Source organism: Neocloeon triangulifer, unplaced genomic scaffold (assembly GCF_031216515.1).
Source record: "Neocloeon triangulifer isolate White Clay Creek 2 clone unplaced genomic scaffold, ASM3121651v1 ptg000017l, whole genome shotgun sequence".
NCBI lineage: Eukaryota > Metazoa > Arthropoda > Insecta > Ephemeroptera > Baetidae > Neocloeon > Neocloeon triangulifer.
The window spans coordinates 2104387-2127936 of NW_026775559.1; the positions used below are offsets into that span (position 1 = coordinate 2104387).

A 23550-nucleotide genomic window follows, 5' to 3' on the forward strand; every position below is an offset into this window, starting at 1 on the left:
GTTTCTTTCAATGCGTTAGATTTTAATTTACGAATTATGAATCAGTTATAGATAAGTATTGATTCAGTAATAAGCATTTCAATTAACTCAATACAGTATGGCTTTTCACCAAAAATTTGACTATATGACTTTTTGGAATTCTATCCCTATCACAATGATCAATGATCCTTAACAGGTGAAGGGTTGACCAAGGAAAATTTTTTGAATCAACTCAAAAATCTTAAAGAAAGGAGCCTTTAAAATTTTGTTGCTTTCACTTTTGCATAAATTATTCATTTTTGAATCAAAATTCAAGACTTGAGTACAGTTTAATTTTTGTCTCCGAGTAGCTGAAAGAATAAATTTTATGATTAGAATTGGTACCTCTTGGACCATGGTGCGGAATGCAAGCAGTTTTCCCTCCTCGTTGCCAACAAACCGGAGTTGCTGGTCTACAAGGTCAACAGCCGAGTTCCGAACTCCAACATTGATGCAGACAAGGCCCTCAAGGTTCTTGCGGCACCAACTGGCCACCGGGTTAGTGTGCGTCGCGGAAAACATGGCCCTGCGCACCTTCGAGCTCTCGCAGGCCTGGTACAACTTGGCCAGCTGCTCCCGGAAACCCTGCTTACCCTCCTCAAACAACTTGTCACTCTCGTCAACCACCAGCCACTCTACACTGAAAATATTCATCACATTTTTCATTGCAAATTTAGTTAAAAGATTAAATACCTCTTCATGGAAAGGACAGGTGGCTCCTGTTCTAGGAGGTAGATCAGGCGGTTTGGTGTTGAGATCAAAATGTCTAACATTTTTGAAAGGAAATTAAGATAAAATTTAACATTAAAATAAAAAAAAATTACCAGCTTTGACCTTTCCCTCAGGTCCAGACTTTTTAACCAGCTCCTTAACTTTGCTCAGCAAATGAATGCGCAGACGTCTTCCATCAGCCAGTTTTAAACATTCCCTACATACAAAGAAAAAATATTTAAATTATTTTCCAATCAAGGATAAAGTTTTGAGGCGATATAAGTTTTCTTTTTTTTTCTTTTTCAAATTATCCCAGTTAAAAAACTTCCAGAATACCAATAATTTGGGAATTTTAAAAACAAGCTGAGAGAAACAGTGAAACTTTGACCCTTTCAGACGAAACATTCAAGTTAAGCGTTGCATGTCTTTGAATGTGTGAGTAAATTTGAACCTGTGGATCTGCTGGGCAAGCTCCCTGGTGGGGGCGACGACAATGGCACGGACGCCCACCCCTGAAGGTGCCTTCAGGTGGTGGACGAGGGGCAGTAGGAAGGCGGCTGTCTTGCCCGACCCTGTGGGTGCACAGGCCATGACCTGCCTGCCCTCAAGCATGGCAGGGATGGCCTGCATCTGCACAGGGGTGGGCACGCAGTACCCCGCTTTCAGGACGTTGTTCAGCAGGTCCTCGGCCAAGTGGTAGCGCTCGGCAAGCTGCTCGAAGGTCTCCGCAGGCTCCGGCACCCCCTCCGCCTTTTCCTTCTCCTTCGTCCACACACTCATTTTCAACAGGTTCCTTTTCCGGTTGACCTGAGAATTTTTATTGATAAAATTTGAGTTAAAGTTAATTAATAGATTTTAACCTCTTCTTGATGCTGAATTTTCAGTTTTTCCTTCTCCGGAACTTTCTTTTTCTTGATCTTTTTTACGGGCTTTCCGTCCTTCCCAGCTTTGATAGAACCCATCAGGGTCAGTTCCTCTTCGCTATCGGATTTCTCAGGCTCCTCATTTTCTATTTAAAACAAAAATTGTTTAAAAAAAAGCACAAATTTATTTTTAAGACTCCAACCTTCTTCAGTCTTTTCCTCGTCTGATTCCGCCTCGGACAGGTCAAAGTCCTCATCCTCCTCGACCTTAACTTGAGGATTTTTAACCACAGGCTCAGGCTCAAAGACTTTCTTAGTCATCTATCAAAAATTTATGTTAACATGGAAAAATTACTTTATTAAATTTAGTTTGCGGCTCAAACCTGAAATTTGCGGGCGTGCGAGTTGAACCTTTTGGTGTTGAATTTGGCGCCGGACGAGAGCTTGCGGAAAATGTCCGATACGTCCATGATTTCCAGTTAATTTAAGCTTAATTTGAAGGTCTTAAAACACCAAAGAAACAATCAACAAGAAACACGTGTCACGTGTTGTGGAAGCCGCTTGTTTTTGCAGCTGATTTTGGTTTGGCGACGCTCGATGTAATTACCAAAAGCGCCCACAGAGGGCTATACCAGTTCATCAGAATCGCAAAATCAGTCAGTACAGATGATATTTTTTTCAGAACAGGACAGGAATAATTAGTTTTTATTTTCAGTTAATTTATGGATGCAGTGTGTTACAAAATTATTTTCGCTAGTTTCACAGGTAATTACTGCGGGTGTTTATGTTAAGTAATAGGCAAATTGCAATTAGAGACATGAACGATTGAATTCCTAAACATTTGAATTTTGATTTCTATAAAAGGTATTATACATAATAAATCCTTTTATAGTGCTTTATCCATTTTTTTTCTAAGGTTACCCGTCTGAAGTCTAATCATTTCTGCAGAAAATTAAGAAATAACCTAATTAACCAGACTTGGCATCACTCTCAGTTTTCCGCTCCCTGCTCCGCTCTCACTCTTTGAGCAGATTTGTCGCTCCCCTCACCAAATTTTTAAATTTCTTCGCTCCATTCTAAAAATTGTTTGCTCTCGCTCTTCCGCTCTTTTCGTACGTTTTATTATTTTTATACTATGTCAAATTATAATTTTTTTAATCATTAATTGACGATATTTTTCCATTTTAATTATACAGCAATGAGAAGATTAATAGATTTCAAAAATTAAATTTTTATCAAACACACTATAAAAATTAAAAACATAGGCTGTATTTTTAACTTTAAAAATTTTTCTGTCCCTTGTATTGAATTTTGAAATCCATGATTAACAACAACCAATGCCCTAATTCTTTTTTATTAAACACTTTCTTGACGAAACTAATTAATAATTAATACATTATATTATTTGCGTATGTGACTGGAAAATAACACATTTTTAATTTTTAATAATTGCAATAGTGCTAAATGATTTTAAGAAGATTGAAGCACATTTAAAATTTTATTTGGGCTGAAATGAAATTTTCACTGGTACAAAATATTTTCAGTGATTACATTTTGATATGAATACAATAAAAAAATTTCAAGTAAATAAAATATTATTAAAATTAAGTTTAGAGAATATGTATTTATTTTAATTTGCCCGGTTTGTTTAAAAAGAACTTTATGGAAACAAAAAAGGCGAAAATTAGATAAGACTGTATAAATGTTATGGTTGTCGGAAAAAAGTAGCGTTGTCGACACGAAAGTGTCGTCGCCCGCTGTGGAGCGAAACGGCCGATTAGATAAATTGGACTTCTTGTTTTTTTTCTTTATTTCTTTCTTTATCGTTTTTTGTCGGCGGCGGCGCCATTGGACGGCGGAGGACTGCCCATGGAAATCGCCCCGCCTTTCCCACTCACGCCGCCACGAACCCTTTTTCGCTGCTGATTATAAAAAAGTAACAAAAATCGAGTCGTGTTGACACCGGCGATTTGTCTCGGCTGACTGAAATAAAAACAAACATCGAAAAAAAGAAATAAAGTAAGGAGAGAAGATTCGCGGAATTGAACGCTTCCGACAAATTTGCGCGCCATTCAAGCGGGAAATCGGGAGAGTGGAAACTGTCCAGAGTTGAAACTGTCCAGGGGTTGAAACCGTCCAAAAGATGGAGGATTTACAAAAAACACACCCTTATATGGGGAGGAGTGAATTGTGAGGGCATGACCAAGAATAGTGAGAAATGGAATCGTATATAATATTTTTTGAGAGGGACAAATAATCGATTGCAATGATGTAATTATTTGTATCTTTTAATGCTTTCAATATTGGACAGTTTCCACCATTGAGTTGAAACTCTCCAGGGTTAGAAGTGGCACCGCTGTCGCTGGACAGTTTCACCTTCTGGGCAGTTTCAACTTGTAAATAATGCTGCTAATTGTTATTCTCCAGTACTGGACAATTTCCACCGTTGCGTTGAAACTCTCCACGTTTACAAGCGGCAACACTGCCGCTGGACAGTTTCACCTTCTGGAGAGTTTCAACTCTTGACAATTAAATCAATCAGGTATATTTTCTCGGACAGATTCGCCACAACGGTTGAAACTGCCCAGCAGTAACCTCTGCAGGAATGATTTAACTTTTGTTTTTTGTCACATTGATATATCAATAATTTAAAAATAATAAAATAATAAATAATAAATTTTAAAAGTTCATTTACAGTGAGCTATGATGAACTATTTAAATAAAAACAGAACTCGTTTAGTTTAATTAATAATGATTATCATTTTTGTGCAAAAGAGTGCTGTTTAAACATACTTATTATATTCAAATTTCTTATGGGTTGTAGTCATTTATCAGTTCTCATAAGAATTAGTCTCAATCGCTCAATTTGAGCTGTGCAACCATGGGAAATAAAATTATTTTCTCATAAAAACAGCCAGAAGACAAAAAGACAAGCGCGCAACACATATACCTGGCTCGCGAACAACAAGGCGCCGTGGGGCCGGTGATGGCGGTCAGCTGGGTCACCCGCGGCCGTCTGGGGTCTTTCAATCTCTCTATTGAAAACCCCCAGATTGATCAACATTGTCTCAAATAATCATTGAAAAAGTGCTCTGGCTGACAACTTCTGCAGGTTGTGCGAGAGAAAGAAACACTTTAGTTAACATGGGCCTGCAAGGTGTCAGGAATTTTTTCTTAGCCTGTGATTCAATTCTCTGTTTTGATTAAATAAAATGCGGTTGAGCTCTCATTTAAAAAAATTAATGCACCTTCATTCTCACGCGGAGCAGAATCAAATTTAAAACTTCCATATTGGTCAATTATCTAGCGCGGTGTGCAATTTAGCTTTTAGTCGTAATTAAAACAATTTTAATTGCTCTCAAACTTTGATTTTTTTACAATTCGTTTGTCATTTATCTAATTTAAAATATTTAAATTGTCAAACATTTAAAATGCCAAATAAACAAATATAACATTGTTAAAACTCCATAAATATTTATAAAATATTTAATAAATTTGCAATATCTTGCGAATGTGAGAATATTCTTTTGAAATATCGAGTTAATATTTAAATCTATATATTAAATATAAATTTTAAATAATCTCTTTGTTATACTTTTAAAATTCACTTTTTTTCGATTTTTATTAAATTTCTTTGATTAGCATAAAATCTTAAAATTCAATTATGTAGGATCCAGATAAAGTTACCTAAAAACTTTTGATACAAAAGTTGATGGTAAAAAGAAAATTGAATCCCTTTTTCAAAAATGAACATTTTATTTTAATTAGGAGCAAAGCTATAAAAATTTGAATTCTCGCTTCCAAGTGATCTAAAATCTCGGCTTCACTCTGCTATAAGCGTACGGCTGCTTTTTCGCGCCGCTAGAATTGGGCGTGACAAATGTATTAATTGCTGATTTCTCATCTCCCATTAAAGCAGTGAGCTCCAAATTTTATGGATGTTTTCATTTTTGCCCTATCTACGTCTACAAATTTTTTGAAAAAATTCGTTGTCAACGCGAGCAAGTTATAAAGAAAAAACTTAAAAAATTAGCATATTTTGCTGAATACTGTACTTTCTTTTGTACCAAAAAATGTTTCAAAAATTCCTGATATGTGGCACATATTTGCGCACAAAATTCTGTTGCAGAGCAATTTATAACCCTTTTTGTTTTTTTAATATTAAATTCGAAGTGAAAAAAAACGCGTCAAAAATGGAAAACTATTGAGCGTGTTATTAAGAAAACTGCTGGTCAGAATTTTACAAACAAAACTTTTACCATTCTAGAATAAACGTCTCAGGATAGTAAAAGAAACTTTTTTCCAAAATTTATCAAATATCCACATTTTTTAATTTTAATGACACTTCAAATATTACGAAAAATTTGAGAAAAACAGGCAAAGTAAAAATATTTATTTAGAATTTAATGATGCACGCTTTATAATTTTGCTGCGTTAAGAACAATTGCAAATAATTAAAAACTGAAATGGATTTTTGCAGCAATCAGCTGATTCCACAGACCGCAGGAGAGACGAAAAAGATTTTTCTTCCTTTTACTGCCTCTCCTGGAAGATCTTTTTCGCTCAGCGCACGAACCCTTTGGGCTATTTTTATTGTTTCCTTTGTGTGCGCCAGTGTGCCTCATCGACTGCATTTCTGGCTCGCTCACAACCTCCCCTTGGAGCAAGAAATAGGTCGCAAACAACAAATTATACAAAGGGTTGAATGAGCTGCTTTGCCACCTTCGCTGAGCCACAACAAAATTACAGATTTCTTACTCAGGGACGTATACAAATTTTGGATACTTCATTTATAATTTAACCTTTATTTGCCGCGGGAGAGAAAATCCACGAGACAATTAATAGTGAACCTAAAGCCCTTCAGTGATTTTTAACTAAAAACTAAACCAATTTATGTAAACGCAACGGAATGTAAAATAACCCACAATAAAGTAATTAATAGGCCTCAGCTTTTTAATTTGAGTGGGATTGAAATCAATCTCTTTTTATTAATAAAAAATATAAGCATGCATAGTGTTTTTATGGCAGGTATTTCCCAAACATAAAAATCAAAATTTCTTGTTAAGTTTTCAGAAAACACCACGTTTTACCCTTTTTTGATTATATTCACAATATTAGTTGCAACCTCATATTTATATGGTAATTTTCAAATTTTGCTTGTATAAAATTTAATACTTTACTCATAGTTAAGAATCTGCGTTACGCCCCACCAAGCATCTCCTTTTGACACTACCTGAAACTTTTTGCACTCTGAAGTCCCTGAATAAGCCCGCCCCCGCGTCAGCACCATAAACCATAAGGGATATATGGGAACGAGATCACCCAAATATGTCACCGAAATATCACTCAATTTATATTCTGGGAGTAGCAGAGGGGTGAATCTGTCCAAGAAAATATACCTGATTGATAATTGTCAAGAGTTGAAACTCTCCAGAAGGTGAAACTGTCCAGCGGCAGTGTTGCCGCTTGTAAACGTGGAGAGTTTCAACGCAACGGTGGAAATTGTCCAGTACTGGAGAATAACAATTAGCAGCATTATTTACAAGTTGAAACTGCCCAGAAGGTGAAACTGTCCAGCGACAGCGGTGCCACTTCTAACCCTGGAGAGTTTCAACTCAATGGTGGAAACTGTCCAATATTGAAAGCATTAAAAGATACAAATAATTACATCATTGCAATCGATTATTTGTCCCTCTCAAAAAATATTATATACGATTCCATTTCTCACTATTCTTGGTCATGCCCTCACAATTCACTCCTCCCCATATAAGGGTGTGTTTTTTGTAAATCCTCCATCTTTTGGACGGTTTCAACCCCTGGACAGTTTCAACTCTGGACAGTTTCCTACCACTCCGGGAAATCGGTCCTTTTTCCTCTTCACTTTTTTTTGGTTTTATAGAAGTGAAAACATCATTGATTTCTTTTCTATTAAAACAAGGAATTACTTTGATTTTTTAAATGATGATTTGTGATTTTGAATAATTTAATATTAAAAATTAATAGCTTTTTCAATTTCATGTCCAAATTTTTATATTTTTCTATGATAACTAATCTATTGTTGTTATGCATGTAACATTACCAATTAAACTTTTGAAATTTATTTCTCATTTATTTCTCCAAAAATAGATTTTAAATTGCACCAAATAACCCCAAGATGAGGTGCAAAATAAAAAAGAATTGCATAATTTAAATAAAGCTTTTAGTTTTTTTTATTACATTAATTATCTATTTAATTTTTATTTTTATATATAAATAATTAAATTTCTTATTCCATAATTTTACACGATTTTCACAATGTATTTTTTTTTAAAGTTGAACCTATTTTATTGGCTTTAACGAAACTGCAATTTTCTAAACCATCAATCGTGAAATTCTTCCTGCATACAAATCTTTTAAAATTGAGATATGTTCGCTATATGATTTGTGCATTTTTTTTAATGTAACCGAGACATCGGAAATCGGAACTGTGAGATTTTCGAATTTTTAAGAAGGCATTTAAATGAATAATAAATTGATTTACTTGAAAGAAAAGTCATCAACTTTGAGATAAATAATTGGAGTTGGCGTCACACGTGCTTGGGATATAATTACGCGCGGATCGGAATGCGTCCCTCAAAGATTTTCATCAGCCGCCTTTACTCTCCTCACCTCGCAGACAATCAGAGAAACGAAAATTAATCAGAGACGCTCATCATCATTCACACTTCTTGATGGCGTCTGGTCTCCGCGCAGCCAATTTTATAATTGCCTCAACCATAATTGACTTTAATGCCTCTCCATATTTCTACTGATGCGGCAATTATAAACTTGCACAAAAATCATACAAATTTGGTATTTAAAAATCGGACTATAAATTAAATTATTTCTGTTTTTTTTTTTTTTTTTTTTTTATTAACAAGAATGCAAAGAAATTTAAAATATAAAATCAAACTACCGCGATTTTATAATTTTGAAATAATTTATTTTCATCAAATGCTTACGAAAATTATGATAAATTTGTTATCACATGATATTAAATTATAGAAAAATCTAATATAATAAGTTCGTCCATAGCAGAAGAACTTGCATCAAAGGCACTCTTTATAGGTTCCTGCGGGAGACTTTTTTGAGCTCTTTCCTTGTTTTAAAAAGTGAACTTTTTTTACTTATGAAAAAATTGACATTTACCATCTGTTTTTGATCAGTTAATCTTTAATTTTTTCAGATGCTGTTGAGTCACATGTCTTCCGTTGATTGTCCAATTCAATCTTGATTTGCCCGCTGAGGAATGCTCCACAATGCCAAAAAGTAAGTCGCCACTTTTTTTCAAACTCTTTCAACCATTCTACTTCATAATACAAAAATGAACAGGCAAAGAGAGAATAAAATTATTCATATTATTCACCATATTTTAGTTTAAAATAGTAAATTAATCTTTGAAATAGAATCAATCATCAAATTCAATGAAGTGTGTATTCCTCATTGCAAAGATTTTCATATTGGCTATAGCTTTTTCACATATATTTTTCTTATTTATTATTACATTTTTCATAAGTTTCATAGAGGAAAACACACGCCCATTGCAAATAACGCTTCATTTCCCTAATTGGCGCTAAAGTAATAATCAGCAACTGCGTCTAAATAAAAATCAGCAACCTCACAAAATTCCTCTCTCCTCTGTGAGAAGCAAAATAAATCGAAATTTATTCTCTCTCTGCGCATCAGCAAAAGAGGTATCGCGTGAAAAATAATCAAGAAACGAATTTATTATGTATTTTTATATATTCAGCGGCCAAGAGGAGGAAAATTGAAATTTACGACTGGCCACAAAAGAACACGCGCGTTAATTTTTTCCACCGAGAATATTTTACTTTTTATGGGTGCGTGCGATTCGACCATCAAGAAAAGTTATATGGCGTTTGATATTATTTTTTAAAAAGGGTTATATTCTCTTTCTCGAGTCGGGAGCGATTCGGAACAATAAAATTAGAGTAGAGAGAATGGCCGCTGAGAAAAGCTCTAATGAATTATTCAGACGCGCGGCCGCGGATTTCGGTTGTTTTTGTAGCGCGCAGCGTGATGCTCATTAGTGTTACACTCGCGGCCCCTTAATAATTCCATGCCTATAAATATCATATAAGACTCGAGAAAAATAAAACACACAAAACAAGAGAGAGAGGAAGAGACGCGCGCGATGGGAAAATGAGCTTACAATTTATTAATGTGCGCTGCTCGGCATTAATTTATGCTCAACAGAGAGAAACACAAACTCTTGTATTTGCTCTCTCACGTCAGAAAAATCTCCGCATCTAAATAATCCGACGACAAAACTCATTAAATAATCAAATTGTGGAAAAAAATATCTATGATGTTTGAATACTTTCAGAAAATTTTTACAAAATGCATGATATAATTTTTTATCATTTATTACAACATTAAAAACTTGCATTTTTGTTAAATTAATAGTTAATAAGCGCAAAGTAATAAAAGTAAATATCATATAATACAAAATGACATGGAGCATAAAAATTGAATTTTTTCTATTGCCAGTAGAGAATTTAAGGTGATATTGAAACATCAATAATTAAACCAGTGCATGTGTTAATGGATACAATTTTTTCTTTGTTTTCTTTTTTGAGACGGGGAAAAAAATCAGCTGAAATTGTATGTTATAAATTATAAAAATGAAATTGAGTTGGGCACATAAGTCTAAATTTCCAACGTGTTTGTCCTTTAATCTTATATAATATAGGCTCTATTATATTAATATATTTCAGAAAAATGGGCTATTTCGACAAGAATTCAGTGTTCAATTGAACTTCCAATTCAAAACGTAAAATTTTCATATTTTTTTTCTAACTCATCAAGTTTTCCATTAGATTTAAATGGTTTTTTGAAACATCAGAGATGCTTTGGGAGCAGTATTGAAACTATTGAATAAATATTCGATAAAAAAAAAATTATAAAACGCATTAGACCTTGATTATTTCACCCATGTGTATAATGAACTTAAAAAGATAGTTGTGTAAAAATTTCAAAAATTGCGTAGTAATTAATTTATTTTGACTTAAATTTACAATGAAAAGAAACACATATTTTTTTTTTAAATTTCCTTCAACATTAGAATTCCAAAAAATATATTTACTTATTCTTCAATCTGTTTACAAAAGTGTTTCAAAAATTTGTAATTCAATCGTTTTTAATTAAAAATTTGGGTCCGATTCTGCATTGTAAGAAATTGCTATTGAATTTGAAGAACTCATCCTTAAAAGAATTGGAATTCAAAAAAATTTTATCCGCTCAATTATGCAATTAAATTATAGAGTGTGGTACCTTCAAATGCAACGGAAACATGGAAATTATAAACTGTGATTGCTGGTTGGATTGACGAAGACGCATTCTCTTTTTATACTTTATGAAAAGCCCATTTTATCCGCGTTGGTTTCGGTTGTGTGTGTTTTTTGTATATGCGTGAGTGGGCAGAGGCGACGCGATAAGCAAGCGTAAGACAAAAGCGGCGATGGGAGCGAGGCGGAAAATAATGGCGGCCAACGTGCAACTTGTTATTCTTTTTATTTGGTCTCTCGTTTTTTGTTCCGCTGCTGTTCTCTCATTCCGGAGAAAACGAAGCCGAGCGCGGCGGCGACGTTTGTGTCATTTGTTCCGCCGCTCCTGCACTTCTCTCTTCACCCGTTCCTTTATCCAATTCTCTCCGCTCCAAACACCAAATCTACTTTTTTGAATGGCGTCGAATTATTATACGCGCGGGCCTAATGGTATCTGCTGCGCCAACAATGCGCGTTTGATATCAACCGGCGGCGGCGGCGGCGAATGGCCGCGCCGATTCATCTCCGTCATCCTCAAACGCACGTTCATTAACCAAAATTATATCACAACATTATTTCAAGTCGTGCAGCTTCACACACTAAAATATAAGTTTAAAAAAAGTTTCATTTGTCTGAAAACTATTAAGTTAGATAAAGAATGGGTTAAATTTTTGGACTCTATTAAATTTTTTAAATGCATTCATGTTTCAAAATTAAAAACTTGAGGTTTTTTTCATGAAAATTGGTATCAACTTTTGCATTCATATTCATTTTTTTTAAGGTATTTTATAAAAATATAAAAGAAAATGATTGATGTATTAATAAAGCAAAATGTCTCATTACATGAAGATAACATATCATTTTTGCGACAAACCGAATAAATTATACTTACTTAATAGTAATCTTCGTAGTAACAATTAGTGTACAAAAATTATAATAAAAGCGGCCCGGCAAATATAAGCTTTATTTATCCCTTTGATGAGTATATTGTATAAGCACTTTCGAAATATATTGATTAAAATTTATTATTATTTAAAAACAATTATTTCCTAATACACATATGACGGATTGATCAGTTCCTATAGTTTTGAAATTTTGATTATGATTATTTTATTTTTGAATAAGGGACAAAATTTACAAATTGTTTAATAAATCCTTTTTATATTTTAAAACCCAATTACATAAAACTTCGCTTACTTTGCATTCGCCTGATAAGAATTAAAATGCAAATTTCGCCAAAGTGAATTGCACTTTTTATTTTTTTGCAGTGCTAAACATTGAACAATGTTGGAGTTTGGCGAGAATTTCCTGGGAATGTTGCAGGAAGAAAGGTTCGAGTTTTTCGGATTCCGAGAGAGAGAGGATGTGCAAGGAAGGAAAAGTGTTTGGTTGGGCGACGTCGTGGGGCGGCGGCGGCCGACGGTGACCCCCCCGGCGGCTAAGTGCGGCACTTGTCGCGCGGCGCAGCGTGACACCAGCCAGCCAGCAGCACCCATCACACCACTTTTGTTTTTTGCCAGCACGCTAAGTAGGAAATCCTGTATATTCGACTCAACAAGTCGCTCCTTTTCGCGCTCCCCGTCCTTTTGTCCTCTGCGACTAACTGAGCTTGGCAATTATCGCACACGTCACCCTTTAAAAAACTGGCTAATTTCCAAAGTATCAAATTAATCTCAGATTATTTAATTATAAAATTTAATTTTCATTCAATTTGAAATAAAATAAATATTCAGGAGTTTTTAAGATATTCTATACATTTGAAAGACAAATATAGTAACAAAAATCTCTTAAATTTTGGAACCCTTTATGGCCTTTAGGTGTTTCCTTTTAAGATGAAATAAAATCTGGCTTCCTATTAGCAAATTCATTGTTGCTGTATCTATGCAGAAACAATAAAAATCAATAACAAATTTGCTCCTCTTCATTTGGAATCCGCCTTTTATTTCATCTTAATTATAGTCGTTATTATGTCTTCGCAATCTTTCCTGCCTTAAATTTATATAATTTGTTCCTGCTGTTTCATAATGCTATTTTTATAGTTAAATTCCAAACAAAAATTAAGCCAGTAAAAATTTTTCATCTGAAAAAGTCAAGCGTGACTCGCTGCTGTGGGAGATGTCTTTTTATGATCTCAAAAGTTTGGCATTTTGTGCATGGTGAATGGTGATATAACTCTCCATAACTCTCTATTAAATTTAAAAATATTCGGATCAAAACGAATTCAAATAGCAATGAGACAAAAAAAAAACATTTATTATATATAAAAGCTCAAGCAGGGATCTGGATGGAAAAAAATTTAAAATAAAAATTACTTCTGCAACCCATGCTGAAATAATTAAAGTTAACATATATCAATTGTGAGAATAAGTCATGAAACGTATATATAAACATGCAATTGTTTTTAATTTTATTTTGATGTATTTGATTTGATGATGTAAGATGTTGTGTTTTGTCATTACATCTGCTGGATGGAGAAAAAAATTATATTTACGACTTTTTAATTCAATTTTAGTCGATGGTTTTTGTTTTTTAGACGGTTTACAAAATTTCAGCGCAGTGAGTTTCTATACGCCAAAATTTTAAAATTAATTGACATTTGCTTGAAATTACTGGGAAGTTTTCTATATTAAAGTAATTTGCTTCTTTTTAAGAATTGTGTTAATACTGAGATAAAGTTTTTATTTGATTTGGAAGCTTATTTTTAAAGAACGCCCTGATTAATTGAATAAAAAAAGAATAAAAAAGGCTTATTAATAGAATTGCAGACTCACTTCCAATGCTTGAGGTCACAACACCACCACTTTTTGCTCTGCTCTTGTCATTTTTCTTGTGCAAAAAGTTGAAGCTGCCTTCGTCGAATGAAGTGTTTACAAGAGATTCGCCCTCCACATTTCGTTCCGCGCCGCGTGTTTCTCGGGCGCGCGTCAAATTGTCGTCGCTTCTCTCGTCGCTGCAACAATGGAAGGCGAAATTCGTGTAATGAGAAACGCGGTGATAATAATAAAACGCGTGGAAATAAAAGGGGCCGCTACTCTCGGCGCTGCTCAATCGAAATAAATTCATTTTTTGTGTTGCGCCGCGCGAGTAATCAGAACCCCGCTGCGGCCAAAACATGGGCTACATCTAATAGCGCGCAGACCCACAGATGAATTCCAAAAGACAATTGCCGCAAACGCCGCCGACCAAAGAATATAAAAGAAGCCAATCCGACTACTCTTCTATATATCATACCTCCGAAATGAAACCAAATGTAATTCGATCAAACCCTTAAGTGAGAGCGCTCGCACCGTTTCAAATTAAAATGCATGATAATGACGACCCATCAAATTTTTTCAATAGCAATTTTTATTTTATATTTAATTTTTTTGTTATGTGGAAATCAGTGGAAATGATATTACTTTAGATTTTTTATGAATACAGGTTGATGGAAAAGCGAAGTGGAAACAAAAATTATCACAAAAATTTATTTTCAAAATGTTAAATTTTAAACAACACAAATATAAATTATTTCTGCTAATTTGGCAACGTTTGGAATTTGTGTTCAATTTGTTTTGGGTACGTGATTTACACAGTTATTTTCATTATATTGTTCGCCATTTGAGTTTCCAATAATTCTAATATTTAAGATACGTTAAAATTAATATAATTATAAATTACATGGTTCGTCCTGTCAACATATTTGTCCAAAATTTTGTTTAATTTCTAGTCGACTTCATAAAGATCTTTTGCCACAAAAGCTGCATAGTAATATAATATTGATTTCAAAGTGTATTGATCATTTGAAACTTTGAAAGAAGAAAACAATCAATTAAAAGTGTATGTCTTTTTGCGCACTTCCAGGCATTTGGAAGATTTTACAGATTATAGTTTCACAAATAATTTTAAACGATTTATAATAAGCATCAGTTTATGAATTTAGAAAAAGCATTTTTGTATTTCCTTTTTGAGTCTTTTTGTTAGATTTTTTTTTATCTTTTTTTAAATTGCCATGATGTACAAAAAGCATGATAGTATATATTATATTATCCTCTTTTAGCAGCCGTGTATTTTACGCTGCGCTCGATTAATTGGTAATTTGAATTGTATTTCTTTTCATTGCAAGGGTACGTATTATCCTTATATATGTTATGATATTTGAGATTTGAAACGGTGATGCGGGTCGTTTCATGCACGCACTATCAACCAGATATATCATTTCTCTCTCTTTTCACATCTGCCGCCGCCTCGCCGCCGCGCGTTTTAATCAATCATTAATTTATATTTGAAGCAGCTCTGCTTCCTCTCCCTTTTTTGTTACACTCAAAACTTTTCATCGCCCATGTCTTTTGCTCTCTTATCGATTATTTTATTGCTGCATTCTTCTTCTCGCCGCGCGCGCAACACAATATAAATGTTATAAAAAAAGCCGATGAAAAGCAAAGGGGCCGGTCTGAAAACATATTCAAACTATAAAAATTAATTTATGCATTTTATAATTAATTATAAATATTATCAAGAAAGACAACTTTGGACAATAATTTAGGAACCTCTTATTTATCAGGGGAGGGTGGAAGATATACATATCATATTGTTCGAAATTTTCCGCAAAAGCTATTTCTCGCAGAAAATTAATTTATCAGAAAAACGCATGCTTCATTTTATCGAAATAAATCTATTAGAAAACACATCATGAATAAAAAAATTTAAAAAATAAGGACCTAAAATAGTTATGAGGAAATTTCTATTTTTTCTATTAAGTTATATAATTTTTAAATTACATTAAAATACATTATTTTTGAAAAGATGCGCATTACCTTCATTTGAGACATAAAAAAATAATTGATTTTTACTTTTTATTAATGTAAAAATTATGGCTACAAATATTCAATTTATTTTCTTAAATTTAAATTCACTTCAAAGTTATAGATATAATAGCAATTATTTATTGATTTTGATAAAAATTACGATTGTATGAAAATGATTGAAATTGTTGGTTAAAATCAAAATGAATCAAAGAGGTGGATCTTTATACAAGAAACTTCTCAATCCTCGGATTAATTGAAAGTCGGAAGAGCGTTTTTGTCGCGCAATCAATCAACGTCGTCCGAGCAGAGCGGCGTTTCCTGCTCAATAGAATTGGCTGGAATTAATATAGATGAGTTAAAGAGGATCGTCGCGTGCAGCGGTTCGTCGATTAGAATAATTGCAAGAGAGTACGCGAAGAAGAAGATCGACGTTATGAAGTCTTGCCGGCGGGCGACTAATTGAAATCCAGCGACTCCATCTCGGCACAAATTGAAATTTAATATATTCCCGCGATGGACAAAAGCATATTATAGACTTTTGATTCTTGCAAACGCGAGAAAAGAAATTCAATTCCCACGGTAAAATTTTATGTAGGATCAAAAAGTGAGTGAAAGAAAGAAAGAGCAGGGGACGCGACGGAGAGCGGAAGAAAGGAAGAAAGAGGCCGGAAGTAGGCGTGGCGCTTCCGAGGTGGCAATTAGGTAAGTCACCGCGCCGTTCTCACGATCCACTGCACAATAATCAAAAGATCAGATAAAATACACAAGGAGAGATTTTAACGATCGCGCGCGACTCTATGTACCCTGCTATTATTTTACATCCAACAAAAGCTGCGCAGAGGCAAAAATCGCTCACAAGTGCGGAGAAAAAGAGATCGCTGCATAATAATAATGAAGCCGCGGGACGCTTTCGATGCTCTTTGCTCTCCGCAGAGTGATGTGACGCGGCGATATATATTCGTCTCCCTGCATTTTTTACAAAAGGCAAAACGCTCGTTTATTCACCGGAAAAACGGTCAACCTCCAACACAAGTGCTGCAGCGATCATCGCAGAAAATAATCAAAAGGGTTTTCAATGCTGCGCTGGACAAATGATAAAGAAAAGGGGAATTCAAACGGTTTTCGCTCAAGTCAATCTCCGCAGATCTCTTTTTATGCAAAAAATCTCTTGAATCAGTTCTTGGAAAAGTTAAATAAGAAGAATTCTTTTGATTATTAACCTTACAGAAACCAGATAGCATATTTTTATTTATTATCCAGGTTTTTTGCTATTCGAACTTTTAGTAAAATATTAACATTTTTCTGATCATTAATGCAATTTAATTGTTGAGACAAATTTCTTGCCATGGTGGTTGTTTTGTAGAAATACGTTAAACATCCTTTCTTCTTTGAAAAGTAGCTTTTTGATAGATCAATAAACACAATTTGCAAATATAAAAGAAAACCAAGTTGTTTGATAAAATTGGTTTCAAAAAGTGATAAACAAAAATTGCAAAAAAATCAAGTCCCTTTCCTTTAATTCAAGGAGTTTATTATATGATTTATTCTCCTCGAGTGCCAACATGTTTCACAGATTGAATATTCATTTTTTTAAACTGAATTGCTCATCTTTTTTCCTGAAATGTTATATATGGGTCGTTATCACAAGGTCATTATTTCCTAAATTAGGTGTACTAATTTCAAAAATATTTTTGAATCCTCTGACAATTTTTTATAAAATTGTACCTAAAATTAATAAAATAAATATCGATTCAAAAACAATAATTATAAGCTTCTTATCATCACCTTTATTTAAATGATTAAATTTCAAGAGAAATTTAAATTTTTTATTGCAATATTATATAATATTACAAGTTTTGCAGACTGATTTCAAATGGGAGTCATTTTCAATCTTTTGTTTGGTGTTTAATTTAAACACAAATTCTGATAATTTCAAAATAATTAAATGTTCTAATTACAAGATGAGACGTTTTGAGCAGTAAATCAGGCTTTTATAATGATTTTTGAAACAAAACGTGGCTTGACAATGCTTTTAAATAAAATAATTTGTAAATATTTTTATCTTTTTGAAGTATTATAATTATTTTTTACGATTTTGAAAAAAAAAATAAGAAGCGCAACAGCTGAATTTTCGCATGAAACCGTTTGATGGTCCTGGGGCGATGTGCGCACTTTTAAAATTCAAGAGTTCCTCGTTGTGTACCGTCTGTTGCAGCGAAAGAAGCTGAAACTTGAATGAAATTGAAGAGAGCGGCATGTGCCCGCGAGCGAGCGAGGAAAGGGCCCCGCGCGACGAGTGGCTCTCAGCGGGCCCTCGAGCCCCTCGCCGAGCGCGCGCCAGGGCTCCTACCTACCTCGTTCCTCACTTTTCTTTCTTGAACACACAAAAGATCCACTACACGATTGAGTACATCCAAAAAATCTCTTGACTTTATGAATCAACGCACGGAGAGACTGGATGTCCGAGCGTGATCGTATGGAGCAAATCCTTCCGATCAATCGTATAATGTATCCGATCTGATCGGAAGTAAAGTGAGATTTTTGATCACCTAAAAGTGATTGTATAAATTGTCCGATCTAGATCGTAAAGAATAGTCCTTACAATCACTGATCGGACAAAATATGCGACCCAGTTCTTCTACATGAGACGATCAGCGTGAATGAACGGAGTGTCCGATCAGCGATCAGACAAAATTTCTGGTCTGATCGGAACGCGCCCAAGAGAATCGCGCTTGTTTATCAGCAACTTTCGAGAAATTCCTTTTCAAAAATAGCCAACGGTCGTTTTTCCGAAGCTTCCCTCCAAAACTTTGGCTTGGCGTCAGTTGGAGAGAAGACCTGGACCTGTGCGGATGTATTGCTCCTAAGTTTGTAAAATTTCAAACAATTTAGAAAGAAAACTGCCCCTGAGATCGAATTCAAATTCCACGCACTAAAGGTAAATTAAAACACATTGAATTAAAAGGTCTTGTATTTGAAATTCGATTTCCATCTGTGTTTTCAGAAAAATCTCTTGAGTTAATTCAGCTGCTGCCAAGCTATGAGTCCTCCCTGAATGCAGTGCTGCGCAGCGGCTCAAAATTGGAACAAGAATGCTCAAATAAACTAACTTTAAAAAAGGTGAGGTGTCTTCTTGTTTGCATTTCTATTAGGAAATTAATTCATTAATGCTTTGGTACAGCAATGCCTAAAATGATCATTATAGCAATTTAATTTGTCAATTTCAAATGTTGCAGAAATTTTCACTGATTCGCAAACCACAAGAACCAAACTGCATCCGGCCGGGATGGGCAACATCAAATTTCACCCCACCAGGATACTTAAACTGAGGATCAACCCAATAGTGATGAGTCCATTTTCTTTCTTTGAAATTTGAATTCCGCAAACTTAGCTTGATATGATATTGTTAAATTTAAAGGAATTATGCCAGAATTGAATAGCATAAAAAATGAGCCAGAGTAGCATTTTTTTAAATTTATTGTTAAAGAAACTAATAATACGTTAGATAAAATTCTTGAGCATGACGACAAGCTGAAGAAACTTGTCAAACTTTTGTGCCATTATTTGTTAAATTGATTTTTGACGATGTATAACAAATAAATTTTATATTCTGTACTTTGTACTCCTAAATAAAAAATATGAAACTCTATTTGAACTTGTATTTGTTAAAAACTTGAATTCCTAAAATAAAAATAAATATGAAATGAAAAATAAAAATAATAACAGAAGATCTAAATTGTAAAGCTTATACAAGCAAAGATCCTCTAGTTTGTCCGATCAAAGATCGTAAAGAGCAGCCGATTGAGTGCTATGCTGTTTTGTCCGATCTCTGATCGGACAAAATAGTAGACTTTGGCTCGTATAGCTTATGCGAGCACGCCAAACGCGCTATACAATCCAGCTTGCACGCTCTGTCCGATCACCAGATCGTAAACGCTGTACGATTTTTTTCACTGTGTCGTTTTTAGGCGATCAGATCGTATAAAATTGAAGTATGATCGGACACAGAGTCTCTCCGTGCGGCAACACGTTTGTTTCCTTTCTTATGTAACAGAAAAAGTTATTATGTAAAATAGAATCTCTTCTTATTACGTTCATTTGAGAATTTCCACGCCAGTCGTTTTGGAATAAATTTGCATTAATACAAGAAAGAATGAATTTTAAATTATTTTTACTATTTGAAAAATTAATAGGGAATTAATTTCCGCATGTTGATTAATTTTGTAAATGATCAATGTAAAGAAATCATTTGATAATTTCAAAATTTTTGCTGCAAAAAAAGAGTGCAAAACTCATCGAATCTAAATTAAGAAAAATCTGTCAAAATGTGTCCATTTTGAAATTAAATTGTTATTTTGATTTAAATACTTTTAAAATCTAGGATGTTAAGAAATTAAGTATAAAGGAAACTAAAATAAAAAATAAGAAAAAATTAAAAATGGATCAATTTGTTGATTAGTTTGCCCCTTCAACTTCAATTTATAGCCAATTTGAACGAAGTCGATAATAAAAACCAAAACACAAAGTGAGTTTAAAATAGAAAATCTCACTTTGAATGAGCCTGAAAATTTTTGTAATTGAATTTCCTCTTGCAAAGGAAATTTTTGAAACCAGAGCAAAATTCAACCGACTTTACGTGACTTTTGGTTCTATTGCTGTCATTGCCTTTAAAAAAAATATATTTGTGCGCATATGAATGTAAAGTAAAATACACGTTTTGATTTCCAACTGTTCTTTTCTCAAGACTTTCTTTTGAATTGCAGATGTCAAAAATGATGTTTGAAACGCGATTTGACGGAATAATGAGAGCTGGTAATTGCACGTTCGGTGCGGTGTGTTTTGTTATTCGGATGTGCCTTTTGGGCCGCACGCTGACAGATTTGACGGGCTGCTCATTAGAGGAGTTCGACGGGGGATCGAGCGGAGTCGTGCTGCCCCATTGAGAAAAAGTATGCAACCCTTGAGCTGCGTGAACACCATTGTCCGCGCGTGTCATCGCGGGAGGCCATATTGTCCCGCGGCAACCGAACCACCACTTTTGATTTTTTCATTTCAATCTGCACTTTTCTTCTTCCCGATATTTGTTCTTTTTCAATAAATGAATTGAATTTGCATGCTGAGTGAACCAGAAAAGTCATGAAAAGGCCGTTTTCTCTTCTCTATATGCATTTAATTTTTTCCAATTCGTCTATTGTTCTTCCTTGGGCTGTCTCGTCCGGGGGCAGCTGCTTTTAATTGTTGGACGCGAATATTCGTGTCTCGCGCACCCGGGGAGTCGCCAACGTTGGAAATTAACGGCACAAAGCCAAACGCAAATCTGGTTTTCCGCTTTATTTGACGCGCATTAAGGGATCATCGGGGACCACCAGTCGCACATAATCTCGCCCTGCAAAGGTAAATGTTTGCAAAAAGTTCCAGTTTTTAAGGAAGGAAATTCCAAATGAATCAAGAACGAGATTTGGTAATTTTGAATGACAAATTAAAAAAATGACTCTAAGACAAAAGGTTAAAATACGATTATTTAATTTAAAATTTCAGCTCAATTAAGAAACCAGATTGGATGATCCTGGGATATAATAAATTCAACTCTCTGTTCTAGGAAATTGAAATAATTAATTAAATTGGATAAAGAAATTTCCGCAGTTTCATTGAAAGGTATCAAATCAAAGTCATCAGGGGGAAAAAGAAAAAAGTTTAAAGAAATACCGCAATTTTCGGCAAAGAGACGATTGATAAATCGTTATAAAAATGATAAAATTTTTATTAAAATTATTTTTTAACTACAATAAATTCTAATAATTAATGCGAGCAGCAACATCTTGATTTTAATTTAAATCCAAAACATAAATTATTTTTAATTAATGAAAATATTTAACTGTGCCTCTCATAATGGAAATTAATTACTCCTCCTCTCTATTTATTTTAAAACACGGTGTAAAAATTTATTCCATACCGTCGACTTGTTTTCTCTTGAAAAGTATCAAATTTCAAGCAAATGAATCTCGGAGTTGAGCAGTGCGGCGAGTGCGGCAATTATCGCCAGCATGTTTTTTTTCCACCGGCGGGCGATGACGTGCGGGCCCTTGTGCGAGAGACAAAAAGCTTTTTATAATATTCGTCGCCGCACACATAAATTTCGAAAGAGTTGCAAATGCACTTTGGCGTGTTTTCCGCTGTTTTGGTCGCGCGGACCCCCGCCGCCGTCACCAAATGCGTTCTCGTTGTTTCTTAAACTGGCGCGGGGATAAAAAAAAAATATTGTGCGCGGCATTAGCACTAACGCGATATCGGTGTCGCACTCCACGGCGGGGCGGCCGCCAAAGTGCTGGAAAATATTAGTTCGCCGAGAGAGAGAGAAAATCGAGAACGCTACTTTGCTTTTTACTCGCTGCAATAATTCCAACGGTTCTCTTCATTTTCTCACATTCCACTTTGCCTGCTGCTGCACCGTTGCCAATCTTTTGTCCATCACGAAAATTATTGTAACACCAAATTAAGGCAAAATTCACACACTCCCAAAAATTTGATTCAATTCTTGTATAGAGGTTAACGAAAAAATTATCAGTTTCAAATTTTTTTTTTTGCACATGTTATGTTTTGGAGAACATTTTTTTTTAATAACCTCAGCAGCGGAAATGCTGGGGGTTTCATTTTTATAATTATTATTCTAAAAGCAAAAGGAAATAGTGTGTGAGCATTAAAATATTAAAGCAAACTCGGTTCTTCAATTAGTAGAAACAAGCAGAGAAATTTTTATGTTAATGCGTTATACGGGCTGTAGCGCTGCGACTGGCAATTATGACAAAGAATGCTGGAGAAAATGAACTTTTAGATAAAAATAATTTTTGATTATTTCGTGTATAAGAACAGGATAAAAGCAAAAGAATAAAATTAGCAAATTGGCAAAATTGACCTATTCATGAAATGTAAAATTATTAAAATCCCCTATGAAAAATAAAGTTTTTAAAATAGTCCTTCTCCCAAGAAAGGACCAAAAAAGGTGAAATTTAAAGCATTATTATTTTACACATTTTTTTTTTATAGTTAAAAGGAAGTTTATTCTTGTAATTTTGGGTTAATAATTATTTTAAATGCGGTTTTAAAAAGATTAATATTTATAAGCACAGATCTTTAAAGTTTTAATGCCAAAAATAAATTTGTTGAAATTTTAGAACTTTTATCACATTTAAAACAAAACTGAACTTATCATGAAGTTTTGCTTGCACGTGCGTGGCTTTTTGTTAAAAAATATTAAATTATTTAAAATTTCAAAAAGAAGGGAGAGAATATGAGGGTTGGATATGCGTGTTGTGTTTTGAACTCAAAAATTGCTCGGCGCTCAGCTTATCATGTTTGCAGAAAGAAAAGGAAGTTATCATTACACATAGTTTGTCAATTAGTTTGAGAGAAATGAATTTAGAGAGACTTTTTATGCGGGCTCAGCTACGCACACCACAATCATAAACATGTAGCAAATAGAATTATTGTTATAAAAGAATTTAGTTTTATATTTTTTCCTACATAAATTCCTTTTTAATATTATATTATTCTTAAAATTTTTATGGTATTATTTTTACTTCTTTATAAACAAACACAAACAATAAAGACGTCTTTTCATTTCTTTCTTCAATTCTATTATAAAATATAATTACAAAATGCGCCACAATTTCGTTTAGAAGTTTAATCAAAATGTAAAATTAATTCTGAATTTTCCATAAATTAATGAAAATTAACACGCTTGAACTTAAGATCGCGCGGGCGGAGTGGAATGAAAAAATTTGCGGCGCAGCAATTAATTTGATTTACGAGGGAGTGCGCTTGGAGTTTAATAATAAAAGTGAATTGCCTAATAAATTATTTATTATTACG

The 23550-nt window shown here is 34.0% G+C and overlaps 1 protein-coding gene across 3 annotated transcripts in view; it reads right to left on the bottom strand.

Moving 5' to 3' along the window:
* Positions 1–23550, bottom strand: part of LOC132203417 (probable ATP-dependent RNA helicase DDX52) — a 95447-nt gene that overhangs the window by 2515 nt on the left and 69382 nt on the right. For 2 of the 3 annotated variants that reach the window (XM_059631197.1, XM_059631196.1), the window contains 8 exons: positions 13669–13847; positions 1976–2095; positions 1796–1913; positions 1590–1738; positions 1181–1536; positions 843–946; positions 712–784; positions 364–658 (listed from right to left, as the gene is read on the bottom strand). In XM_059631197.1, the coding sequence (XP_059487180.1) occupies positions 364–658; positions 712–784; positions 843–946; positions 1181–1536; positions 1590–1738; positions 1796–1913; positions 1976–2062 (1182 nt within the window). In that variant the 5' untranslated portion in view covers positions 2063–2095; positions 13669–13847. The remainder of the gene's footprint in view (positions 1–363; positions 659–711; positions 785–842; positions 947–1180; positions 1537–1589; positions 1739–1795; positions 1914–1975; positions 2096–13668; positions 13848–23550) is intronic. The other variant, XM_059631198.1, reaches the window with a different exon arrangement.